This window comes from Brienomyrus brachyistius, chromosome 2 (genome assembly GCF_023856365.1).
Source record: "Brienomyrus brachyistius isolate T26 chromosome 2, BBRACH_0.4, whole genome shotgun sequence".
Classification (NCBI taxonomy): Eukaryota; Metazoa; Chordata; class Actinopteri; order Osteoglossiformes; family Mormyridae; genus Brienomyrus; species Brienomyrus brachyistius.
In genome coordinates, this window is record NC_064534.1 from 11,533,737 (window position 1) to 11,547,337 (window position 13,601).

Genomic DNA, 13,601 nt, shown 5'->3' on the forward strand with positions numbered 1-13,601 from the left:
CTTTCATTTACCTGTACTCAAGCACTACCAGTAAGTATATATTATGAATCCTTAAGTGATGCATGTTCCTTGTTTACAGAGGAGTTTAGTTTAATAATTTACTTGAGGCTTATTAGAGTGATAGTAAGTAGTAAACATGGATGAATCTTATCAACGTGGTTCAGATTAAATTTAAGGGTATTGTAGTTCTACTTGTCATCTTTAAGGCAAATTAAGTTTTTGTCTGGATGCATTTGTTGCTTCTGTATGTGTTTCTAATGCAAAACAGAATATTGCTGTCATCTGAGCATAGGGGTCTTTGCAGTTTTTCCAGGAAACCCTTGAAATATGTACCTATTCTTTGTTTTTAGCCTCTGGCTGTATTTGCAAGAACAAAGTTGAAAGGATTTTCAGGATGTCACTGCATGTTCTTATGATGACTGACTGAGTGTGAAATGTAAATGAAAATTAATTATTTGGCATAATTAATAATGCCAAACTCAAAACAAATTAATGTAAATCAAAAGGTAACAAGTGCGATATTAATGCTAGAATATTTTCTAATTTAGATTAAACATAAATATATAAAAAATACATAATATGAATGTCAAGTTTTCACAGTATTTATTAAATGATGTGAAGTAATGAGTCCTTTCCAGTTGGGTTTTAGATTATGTTCTGGAGCAAGGGGTCCGGATGCAGACCGAACTGCAAGTTAATCCGGATAATCCTGATAAAACACCTTATGAATCAATATGGTTAACGTAAAAAGGCTTGACGTGGTTTGAAGTACAAAAATACAATGCAGAACCACCAAACCTCGCACACACATAACTTGTCATGATTCTCCGCCCCCCGTGAGTCGAAATGATCAGCGAGAGTTAAACCAGCCTTTGCCCTGCAGTCCTATTATTGTCATATATTGATATTTATATTGAAAGTTACTGTTAATTCATTCAAGTTCATGAAAATTGATCTGGACCTCTGACTTAGAACAAAAACCTTTGATCGAAACGTTTGAGAACCATAATTCTAGAATTATAGCGGAAGTTCCGGTATGAAAATCGCCAAAATACTTTAATCACAGTGTAGGGTGCTGTCCTGTCGTCTTCTGCGTAATTAATTCTGTTTAGCAAGGGGATTCTGTTTTTTATGAGAAGAGGTGGGTGTCCAGAAACAGAGACAAACAGAGAGACCTTAAACCGAGGGGGGGTTTTTACTGTAAGTCAGGCCATTCATGTTTCCACCAGCAACTGCACTGAGTCAGATGTTCCTCTATTTGAGTGGTGCCTCTCATCAGGGAGGCCCACCTGGGGATCCCTGTTTGACTCACTGGGAGCTTCTGAGAGGCTGGAATCACACCTGAAACTAGCCCCCATATCAGCAGCCTTGTGTGCGTTCATGTGTGTTCCTCTCTTCGCTCGGCTGTTTTTGCTGCGTCGGCTTCTTTCCTGGACTGTGTCCATTATCTGGGTGGATAACCAGACCAACTTAATAGTGTTCACCATGGAGACCAGGCCAACCTGTAAGTATTGTCAAGATTCAACATAAAGAGAATGAAATTTAGAATACTAGTTCTGATGTATATGGACCTTCTCGATTGCTTTATACTTTTATAGGTTTGTAGGTATAAAGTTTCATTTTGAAATGGCTGTATATACATATTAATTCAACTGACCTGATACGGGAAGCACCTACACTCACTCACTTTGCGTTTGTTCAGTTTGATTGTATCCTGGCCTGGTAAAAGATCATGGCTGATTTCGTGCCGAATGACCCATTTGACAGAAATATGGGGCCAACAGCAGTTTAGTGCCTTGTTATAAAATGGCATAAGATACAAAGTATTACATTCTCCATTATCTTATCTACAGTAATGAAGTTCCAAGAATAACTTACATTAGCACAGTGTGGCGAGAGCTGAGATTCAGTCTAAACAGATTGAATAGTTCATTGATAAGAGCGCATGTTGTACTTTTTACCAGATCTTTAGGAAATTAAATATTGATTCTTACTGAGAAAAGTCTAAGGCACTACTGTGATACGAAATATTAATTCTCAGTCCACATTTAATATGTGGATAATTTTAATTTGAATTTCTCAAGTGACAAATATTTAAATGTACTAATGTGCCAGTTTAGCTGCACTATGGTAAATATATTTAGTCAAGGGCAATTCTAGGTTTTGACCCTTGGTGGGGTTCGTCCCCCTGGAAAAATACTGGGCGCCCCAACCGCCCCCCCCCCCCACCCAATTAAGCTTTTCGGGGGGGGGGGGGGGGGGGGTGGAGGGCCTTAGCAGCGGGTAAAAATTACAAACTGTCTATATATTTAGTAAATGCTAAGTATAGATATCAAGTATAAAACACAATATAGATATTTTATATAAACTTGTTATAATTAACAATCACTAGACATTGTTCATATGACACACCACACTAGACATTATTCAAAGACATATCACAATTATCAGATTTAATTGAAGAACTGTACTAGGAGTTAATACATATAATGCCTTTATGATAATAATTTGTATATATTTCCTAATTGTTTTGTAGAAAACTGTCATACAATATATATAATTGTGCTGCTGCTGTTTAAAAAAATGACGATGTAATAAAAGTCAAAGATGTGCCTATTTATGTGTTTGCTTGTTTTTATCTTGTCTTTTTAATGGTTTATTTTCCTTCTGGGAGGAATTCTGGGTGGAATTGTAATATAATATTTATTTCTTTGTGAAATGTTAGATCCACAATGGAAGACTACCAAAATGCAGAGTCCGTTTTCAGTCAGAATTCCATGCTTACTTTAGATTGTATTTCATGATTTTTATTATTTACTGAACGTTGAAGTTATTTTTCTTAAAGTGTACCAATAGTAACATCTTGATAATTTAGGACAATTAGTTAAATTTGTACAAATATAAAAATTTGGGATACATTAATGTATGGCATTGTACTCCGCATGTTGGCAATAAACTTCAATCTGATCCCAAGCTTTACTCTCTCCATATTTGCAGATGAACGATTTAAAAGCACCGTAATTATTCTCTACGATGCAGCCACATATTGGTGCGGCTGTGAGCCCAAACCAGTGTAACTCATATATCCCAAATGATTAAATCAAAACTTGGGCCATCACTCAATCAGTTGGTGAAAAATGCCAGAGGCACGTTTAGCCGTTCTTCTGCATTTACACTGAACTTTAGCTACATTAGAAAGATAAACACCCGGTGTTATGGATTTTTGCAGATGTATATAACCTTCTTACCTCCTTTTGGTTTATATATATATTTTTTCCCTTACTGTTGTGTTTCTCCGAACGACGGCATATGGTTTTGATCAAAGTGTCGTTAGTGGATTTCGTCAGTGAGCAAGTTGACATACTGCATACGCCTGCCCTGACATAACATACGCTAAGCTAAGATATGCTAAGCTAACATTAATCAGGGCTGCCAACTCTCACGCATCTGGTGTGGCACTGGCGCTGTCAGACTCTTACGCTCACGCAAGAATCCTTACGGCAAATCTATATTATTACATTATAACTGTAAAATTAGCTACATCAAAAGCGTTGGGGTAGTTGCAATCCCTACAGACTATTTACAAGGTAATAAAACTGTTTTAACCCTATACATGTAAATGCGTGCGCAGATTAGTATCGAATTCATAATGTCACACCAGCCAGCTGATCAAAGTTGGCAACCCTGCATTAGAATACATACATACATCGCATAAATTAATAATAAATATTGAAATACAGTAACAATAGTACATCAATAACAGTATTAATATTGTAATAATCATACTACATTTATCAACTGCATCATGGAGCTGAAGTTCTCTACCTCTTCTTGTGAGGCAGAGCGTCATTTAAGGCTCTGTGTGTGCAAGTATACAGTAACAGAAAACCAGGATTTTTTTAGGGACAGTGATACAGTGTTGTAAAAGTGATACAACGTCAGCAAGAACGTTTATCATTTGTGCAGTCTATTAGAATATTGACTCGTATGTAGAATGTAGGAAATATCGAACATTTAGTGAGATTAATAACGTCACTGCTAACTCATTGTAATGTCTCAGTGCCTCTGTGTGATCCTGAGTCGTGCTGGAGGATATGTGTGCTTTGGATGAGGGAGAGAGTGTGACCCCTGTATGGTTTGCCCTACATACGATCGACCACAGAGTTCAGACACACATGCACACCTCTCTTTGTTGCACAGCTGTGGTGCCTCATACTGGAAATCACCCTCACTTTACTGTACATATACATATTGCTTTTAACATTTATATCCAGAAAATGCTACGCCAATCTTGCAAACTGGCACATATCAGACAGGAATACTTACACTTCAAGACACCAACCATTCACAGTGCTGGGTATTTTACTGGGAATTTTAAGGCGGTAACGTGAAGCGGTAGCAAGCAACCTTTGCATGTTTGTGGTCCGGGGTTCAATGCCTAGTATTTCCATTCTTATGGGAATTTTTAGCAATGCTGCCAACTATTCACGCCCCACTGCAGTTTGGAAGGAAGCAAACTGGCATATAGATCCTCCCATCCAGACTCTGAAATAGATAAATGAACCATAATGCTGAATCTTGAATCTAGGTACATCTGTTTTTTTAAAGGCATACAGCCATACTTTGTACTACTCTGCTATATCTGATTATTCATTACCTCACATATACAGAATGCATGTAGTTGTTTAATTATTGCAGAGCTTGCTTGTGTTGTGCATGTTGTAATGTACTGGAAAACGTTCTGTACCGTGTTGCTTGTATTCTACCGTGCTGCCCCTTTTACAGGTTGCTAATGGAAAATAGGCAGCAAACTGAAACTCCTGTTTGGACACGATGCTCAAATGCACTCAAGCAGATATTACTAACCAGGTGTGAGTATCCTCAAGCCTTCTTAACGCTACGTCATTCATAAGTTTTATGTTAAACGACAGAATTTACGAACGACATAGCGTTAAGAAGGCTTCAGGAAACTCAACCCAGAACCTTAAGGTTAGTGGACTGTGTCCTTGGTGTCTTGCTATATCATGCCTATTGCTAAACCATCTGTGTTTAATGTAATGCTACTTTGTGGCAATAAAATTATGATCCATTTAATACATTATTTCATTTTATAATATTTGTAAATGTTGTATAAGAAAACATTCTCAGCCTTAGTAACTCAATACCCACCCACCCTGTCTGTTTCTTTCTCTCTCTGCTTGTTTCTCTCTCGTTCTCTGCCTGTGGTGAGGCATGTGGTTTTGGTGTGGTCTCTTTGTTTCTGCTCTTTATTGAACGGCTCTAAGGCAAAGCGCCGATGTGGCTGCACTTCGCAAGCTGATGCAGCGATAGCGTCGCAAACGGTACCTTTATCTCTTGTTCCGTCCCCCACTTCAACAGGAAAAGTGTCTTAATCGTTTGTGAACATTCGTGATCACATCTTCTGTATACCTTCCATTTCCTAGCGACATATTTATGTGAGTAGTGCTTTGCGAAGATGGATCGATGGCTAAGCACCATAGATAGCGCCACTGTCTTGCCTTTACCCTGCATGTTAGTGTTACAGGAAGCTTTATTGCTACTTTTTTCTCCAGTTAAATTCCGTTACTCTTTATTGGCTGTTATCAACGGAAGTGAAAAAACAAGAAGTATAATGAATGAGATGTTTCGCGTTGGAGAGGTGTGAGGGTGTAGGAAATAAGCAGAGTGAGGGAGGCAAGATCATTTGCGGCAATTCTTTCAATGGGACAGAATCAGTGTATAGCCAGAACCTTACACAGTACGGGTGTAATTGTCCTCGCAAATGGGACGGAACCTGTATAAAGAAAACCTTACAACAGTCCTTGCAAATGATATGCTAGTTCACTATCAGGTTTTTTTTAACACCCATTAACCCTAATTCCTAATTCTATGTTACACTTCTCCTTTTACACAAAATATATCCCCGTCTCTATATGACACCAGCCCGCAGGTAGTATTCCACTGGGCTGTTGAACGATGAGCGTTTGAGAGTAGATTTAAAAAATTACATACTTGTGCATGTTCTGATCGCATTTGAAAAAAATTATGTAAATCGCTGTGATATACTACAAATCTGGCTCACCGGTGATGTGCCAATCCCACTCCCGCCACTGTCATCAAAAGGTGAGGAACCACTACTCTATGGTTATGATGATATTCTGATCACAACTAACTGTCACCTAATGCTGTTCCCCTCAGGCTGCCCAGGTCAGGACTCATTTGTAACCCTTCTGCCAGGTGAGAGTTTATCTTGCCTGCATATCACGGTCAGCAGCTGCTTGAGGGCCTCACACTGTATATATGCTAGTTTCTGGAAGTATTTCAGAGCTCCTCCCAATGCCGCTGGGTTTCATGCCACCTTCAGTGTGCAGCGTCTGCGTCAGTCTGCTGGAGGTCAGTGTTCTGGCTCATAGGTTATGATAGACAAGAGAGTCTGATCTAGAATGTAAGCTAAAGGTTAAAGTCAGTAGGGGACAAGTTCGAGGAAAAATGTGCCACAAATATATCATACTCAAGGTACATGTTTATTCAAGATTTTGAGACGAAGTAGGACACATCACAATATATTTAAATACATGATGTTATTAAAATATATGCATGTTTGTACTGCAAATGGAAAACAATATATACAGTTTGTACAAAAAACATCTTAAAACAAATGGCAGCAATGGTATCCATTCTTCCCGCACAAAGCACAATGTTGTTTGTTATGTATTAACACATGATCTGGCATTAGTTTCTTTTTGTTGAGAAAATTATAGCATCGGCCGTAATTGTTGCCAGAGTAATATGATTGTGAGTGTGAGGCACTAAGGGGAAATCCGTGGTGACAGCCGACTGAAGCTGGGGGTTACCGGCTACCAGGACCCCCAACTGAAAGCCAACAGTGTCATCAGAAGGAAGACATTTCTCAAAATGAAACGTATTTCAATCTATGGCCACAATGATAAAATACAAATGCTTTGACAAATGCAATGACCAGCTAAAGAGAAATCTACTAGAAAATTTATTTTACTTATTTAATGTTGTCGATACAAAAATCAGGGTGTTCCCTTGACAATGAGTGTGAGGTGAGTCGTGCATTTATGGATTAACACATAAAAAACTCCTCTAAGTAGAATAATATGGAAGATGGACCTTAAAAATCTGAAGAAAAACAACAGGAAAGAAATAAAAAAACAGTCAGAACAACATGTTGCAAATATACTGAACACTCACTGTAGCAGTTAGTAATGTAATAACTGCCAATAACGATTTTTTAAATACATTAATGGTAGCTAATACATTATTGGCTGCCAATAATGTAACAACATTACATAATACATAAACTTAGAAATGGAAAAGAAATATTACATTGTTATGTTATTGGAAGTCAATTTCATAATTCTATCAAATTATGTTGCAACAAACACATGTATCTACATTGTACTGCATATGCATTTGCAGTAACAAAGTAATAGATTTGGGGAAAATACTCACTTGTCCTCATGCCATCCAAATATCACATGAGTTGTTGCTTCCTAAGGATACAAAAAAACAGGAACACTGAGATAAAGGAAAAATCATCTCAGGAAACACATGAGCAAAATTCTACTGCAAATTTGTAATTTTGAATATCTTCAACATCGGTATTATGTGTGCGCGCACACACACACACACGCACACACACACGCACACACACGCACACACAATCAGGTTTGTAATTATATCTTTGTGGGGACTCTCCATTAATTTCTATGGGGAAAACCCTAACCCCCACCCAGCCCTAACCTTAAGCATAAGTAACCAAACTAAATATGAGACTTTTGGCATTTCTTCATTTTATGTGGAGTCCTGAAAAATGATCGGTTTGTTTTGGTTCTTGCCGCATAAGTAGTGAAATAAGTGCTGAAACGTCCACAACATCAGCCTTGTACGTCTCTCGATAAATTTTGTGTATATTATACACCATATTATACACCATATATATATATGACATATTTAAAAACAGGTGTAACAGGCAATAATGCTGTATATTCATATTGGTATTCTGAGACACTGACTTTGCAAACCTGTGACGACACTTCTTAGGAAGTCCTGAAAGACAAATAGAGGGACACTGGATATAACATTCAAGTGAAATACTTCACAAAGGTAGTCAATTCACAATTACTGGCTACAATCTCAAAGGCATCAAAGCTCAGAAAGAACTGCAGCTAGCTTGAAAATTCCACAAAAAACTTTAAAACTTCAATCGACTCAATTCTGAGAATAATTACTGTGACTGTGTAAAATTTAGCATAGGCTGCAATTTTCATCCCTTGAATGTTCTTTTGTGCATTATTTACACACGTCTCCATTTGATATGCCAGATAATTTACTTACGGCTGAAGTAATAGAGTGTGCTGAAGAGTACTACGGAAAGACTTAGGAGAACTCCAACCAACGGCCACAGGACTTTCCGACTACATTCTGCAGAAAGCACGAAAAAACATAGCTGTCAAGTATAAGTGTTTTACTGGACACAGTATGAGAGCAAAAGCTGGGAAATTCTGCACATGCAGCATGCCAGAAACGCACGTAAAACCACTGCATGTAGTTACCTATGACTATGTCCATCACAACTGCTCAATTCCTGCGTGATGTACGGTATATGATATTTGCGTTTATTGTAATGTTTTAGCTATGCGTTTGCCACCTATCATTTCAAAGAACTCTCTCTATCCACCTGTGGAGGACAAACGCATTGAGAGATGAGTGAGGGAGGACAAACGCATTGAGAGATGAGCAAGGGAGGACAAACGCATTGAGAGATGAACGAGGGAGGACAGACGTATTGAGAGATGAGCGAGGGAGGACAAACGCATTGAGATATGAGTGAGGGAGGACAGACGCATTGAGTGATGAGCGAGGGAGGACAGACGCATTGAGAGATGAGCGAGGGAGGACAGACGCATTGAGATATGAGCGAGGGAGGACAGACGCATTGAGTGATGAGCGAGGGAGGACAGACGCATTGAGAGATGAGCGAGGGAAGACAAACGCATTGAGATATGAGTGAGGGAGGACAGACGCATTGAGTGATGAGCGAGGGAGGACAGACGCATTGAGTGATGAGCGAGGGAGGACAGACGCATTGAGAGATGAGCGAGGGAGGACAAACACATTGAGATATGAGCGAGGGAGGACATACGCATTGAGAGATGAGCGAGGGAGGACAGACGCATTGAGAGATGAGCGAGGGAGGACAGACGCATAGAGAGATGAGCGAGGGAGGACAGACGCATTGAGAGATAAGCGAGGGAGGACAGACGCATTGAGAGATGAGCGAGGGAGGACAGACGCATTGAGAGATGAGCGAGGGAGGACAGACGCATTGAGAGATGAGCGAGGGAGGACAAACGCATTGAGAGATGAGTGAGGGAGGACAAATGCATTGAGATATGAGTGAGGGAGGACAAACGCATTGAGATATGAGTGAGGGAGGACAGACGCATTGAGATATGAGTGAGGGAGGACAGACGCATTGAGATATGAGTGAGGGAGGACAAACGCATTGAGAGATGAGTGAGGGAGGACAAACGCATTGAGATATGAGTGAGGGATGGGTCATGGTCAGTGGGAGCTGCCTGGTTCATACCCTTCTGCTCAGGCTGCTTTAGGTTGCGACACTGACAGGGTTTCTTCGGCATTGTGGCCACAGGTGGCGCAGAAGTTGGGGGTGTTTCTAGAAAAAAACAGAGGGGAAGAGCAAAAAAAAATGACCCAAGTCATGACAGGTGAAGAAATAAAGATGTCGATGCATCAGGAGCTTGGTAGCATCTATTCGAATGTGAAGACTAGCTCAGTAAATGAATCATTTGCAGAATAAGATGGCTGTCAATACCAGCACATGAATGTGATACGAATGTACATATGAATACAGATTGCATATTAGCTTTTAAGAAAGCAGGGAATGTTTGATGAGATAGAAAACCTACCTCCAGGTCGCAGTTCAACCCCATTGTTCCCGAGCCCCAGACTGTTACTGCCCTGCAGAAGACAGAAGTAAAGGCCCGCGTCTTCCTTTTTTACAGACATAATCTTCAGGTTGTAGGTTATCCTCCAGCTGCCCTTTTGGTCACCCTTGAATGAATCCTTGAGCTTTCTTTCCGCATATTCGGTCCTGTTTGCATTGTTGTAGTAAAGAAGGAACTCCATTTCAGTCTGGCTGCGATCGTGGCGTTTCCGGAACCAGAGCACAGCCTGGCATTTCTCTTGATTGCACTCGCAGCTAACAGTGTGGAATGTGTCCAGCGCAGGGTACTGGACCTCTAGTGCGTGCAGGACATGGAAGGTCACTATAGTGGGAGGGAGACAAAAATGTGGAGAGAGAAGTTGACAAGCCTTTCACTGGGAATTAATATAAAAACAGGATCATGGCCATTTATTACATATGACATTTTTAAATCAATGTCCGAACGTAGAAGAATAAACTGTTCTGCACCTGGTAAGATTTATATTTTGCATGAGTTATATTAATGCTTTACTGGGAACCCTGTATTGAGTAATAGATACAAAAGATGGATGGATAAATAAACAACAAGTTCCTAAAAATATTTTTTAAAAGATTTAAGATTTCCACCTACGTAAGTATAACATAGAATGATGAAAAAAATGGAAATGTTGCAATCGCACACGATTCAAAGTCATGCAAAATGTGATACATTGTTGCATTTAAAGCTAATCTGGTGATATTTTGTACTTGTAACCAATAATTTAAATGGATTTTGACCCATTTTATGAACACCATTTCACACTGGATATTATTGCAAGCAACAATGACAATAAATGTAATTTTTTATGACAAGCATCTTAAAAACCAAGTTAAATTATAATATAGTTATTGTGTCAACTCAGATGTCTAAATAATATAATAAAAACAGATTATCATGATGTCTTATCCTTTTTACGAAGGCTATTGTCTAAATACGAGGACATAAATCCCCAATTAATTTTACTAATAAAATAAACCTTCAAACTATGCATAATTCAAAAATGCATGACTAAGAATAATTATTAAGTATCTTATTAATTATTAAGATTATCAATGGTATCAATGGGGAGCAGTGAAATCGGTGCTATTAAAGAGTCAGATCTGTTTGTATATCAACAAATTATGATTTGATTACGAAGGTTAATAATGTAATAAGAATAAATTATAAAAATATTTAACGATCATACGCATGATGATTCAATAAAAATTATGCATTTGAAATTAAACTGCCATTCAAAAATATGATCATTTAATTTTTCTAGCGAAGTATGTAACTAGCATATAGCAATATTTTGTTTCCATAAAAAATTTGTTTTTATATTTCAGCATATTTAACAGTAATAAATAAAATTATTATAAGTGATGTGCTTTGGATTGCGTAGTTCATCAGGAAATGAGGAAAAAGTTCAACATTTTATAGTTTGATGGCGAAACACCGGAACAGAAATGTGTATTACGCAACGGTACAAGACAAGGTCTGGCTAAAATTTCCATTTGTTTTTTTATACCCGCATTTTCTCATATGTATTAAAAACATTTTTAAAAAATCAATACCAATTGATTAAGTAAAAGTAACATATAAATAATCACATGTATTTGGTCTTTATGACCGGGATGCTCAGAGAGAAAAAGAGAATGAAATAAAGATGAAAGACCAGAAAGATTTGTTATAAACCCAGGTAAACTCTCTCATTATCTAGCCTACCTGCTGTCCATACAGACACTTTCCACACCTGAACCAGTCGGGCCATGGTCCTGGTGTCCCAGCAGTGTTTACTGTGCTGCGTCTGCCTGACATCCAGGGCAGGGCTGATAGCCGTCTCCAACAGCCCCTCTCTCTATAAATGCAGGCTTTGTCACGTCATTGCTCAGCCAATCAATGCAAACCTTTTTGATCAGTAGAAAAAAAAAATGGCACACCAGTAAACTGAAAGAGAATCAGGAGTGTTAAACTTTCTAATATCACAGCTTTTTTGTAATCATACATTTTCTTTAAAAAAGGTTTAAATTTTTTATTTGCCTATTATTTTGGTTAAATAAGTATATTGTAACATAAATATATATTTACTGCAGTACAAAGTATTATAAATAATTTTATATAAATATGAAATAAATTTTTTCTAATGATAAACACCAAGTCAGACCCCCCAGTACTGCCTGATGAATAGGAAGGTGTATGTCAGGATGCAGTTCAGCCAGGAGTAGTGCATGCTTGCAGACTGCAGCTCACAGATGTCCTGGTCTGAGCCGCACAGCTGCAGGTGCACCTGCATACCCTCACGTACATGACACAATGACAATGAAAAAACATTTTAGTGAAACATCTCGTTAAAATGTTCCAAAATGTTCCAATAATGCAATTAGCAAATTACCTTTTCAGTTATTTCTGTAAGTTACGTGGCACGTGGTATATCGGGTACTATGTAATATTTATATATTATATTTATAAATCTCGTTATATTATTTAGCTACCAAGTAATAACTATAAAAAATATATATCTAGAAACAGTTAACAACACTTATTTTAGTATTTTTTTTAAATAAAATAAGGAGAACGAGTGCATATTAAATTCCCATATGACTCTGAGGATGAGATCAGTGGATTGAGAGATTAATTGCTATTCAAGAATGAACTGTACAGCTGTACAAAATGAAGATATATATTTGAAAAATACAAGTACCGTGCTGTGTCTTTCATAAATAACCTGATCTGGCAGGGAAACAATTATTGGTTTAGTCACATTATGCGGACACGGCAGCCTAGTGAACACCGAACAAGGCCGCCGGCACAAGGCTTAAAATTTCATGCAAAAAAACAACTTCAATTCATTGAAAATATTCAAACAAAATATCTGTTTCTCTCTTTTAAAAAAATGGCCTTGAGAAGGAGTATCTTGGGAATACAGGACTTTAAATTCATGTTCAAATGTGGGGACACAAAATTGCCTTGCAATAATTTTAACTTGAATTTAAAAAGATGGAAAGAATATTAAAAATAAATAAATTTTGGAAACCATTACTTCTGAGAAGATATTTGGAATTTGTATATGGCATAGCTTTTTTACTCCATGGTGTTTAGATCCATCCATCCATCTTTTGTAACTGCTTACCCTATTCAGGGTCGCAGGAGTCTACAGCCTGTCCCAGAGGCTACGGACACAAGGCAGGGAACACAGGGCACATCGAGTTTACAATTTTCACAAAATATATTATTATTTTTCAAATTATTTTACTTTTATAATTCTATAACTATGGGCAGCAATTGTTGCACCAAAGTATGTCGTTTCAGTTTGAATGATCATTTAAATTACATATTTTATCTTCACAAAATTACACAAGACGAGAATGTAACAGGAGAGAAGTTGATTAGTGGAACTAGCTGTCAAAAATTGAGAAAAAGATACTAAAAGGAGTGCAGGTTGCTCAGGTGCCTGTCGAGTTGGAGACTGAGCAGACTGACGCCCCTGCGGGGGTCTCGGGTACGAGGAATGCGGGCTCACCGCACTGAACGAGGGCCAAGGCTTGAAAGACACTTCAATGCCAACGGGAACGTAAGCCACACATTTCTTTGAAAACCGGAGACGTG

At 38.2% G+C, this 13,601-nt stretch overlaps 1 protein-coding gene and 1 long non-coding RNA gene across 3 annotated transcripts; both read right to left on the minus strand.

Moving 5' to 3' along the window:
* Nucleotides 1–569: 569 nt before the first annotated feature.
* Nucleotides 570–5,520, minus strand: LOC125709069 (uncharacterized). Its single transcript, XR_007382596.1, has 3 exons — nucleotides 5,347–5,520; nucleotides 4,327–4,545; nucleotides 570–1,448 (listed from the first exon to the last, which is right to left on the minus strand). It is a non-coding gene; the product is annotated as an uncharacterized LOC125709069 (long non-coding RNA).
* Nucleotides 5,521–6,505: 985 nt separating this feature from the next.
* On the minus strand, nucleotides 6,506–12,340 carry cd8b (cd8 beta). Of its 2 annotated transcripts, XM_049003549.1 has the most exons (8): nucleotides 12,150–12,340; nucleotides 11,721–11,902; nucleotides 9,960–10,319; nucleotides 9,620–9,706; nucleotides 8,365–8,451; nucleotides 8,043–8,076; nucleotides 7,480–7,520; nucleotides 6,506–7,146 (listed from the first exon to the last, which is right to left on the minus strand). In XM_049003549.1, the coding sequence occupies exons 2-7, from the start codon at nucleotides 11,764–11,766 to the stop codon at nucleotides 7,502–7,504; spliced, it is 633 nt and encodes a 210-aa protein (XP_048859506.1). In that variant the 5' UTR covers nucleotides 11,767–11,902; nucleotides 12,150–12,340; the 3' UTR covers nucleotides 6,506–7,146; nucleotides 7,480–7,501. The 2 variants fall into 2 exon arrangements, with proteins under 2 accessions (XP_048859506.1, XP_048859498.1); XM_049003541.1 differs by lacking the exon at nucleotides 12,150–12,340 and having other exon boundaries at nucleotides 11,721–11,989.
* Between the last annotated feature and the right edge of the window lie 1,261 nt (nucleotides 12,341–13,601).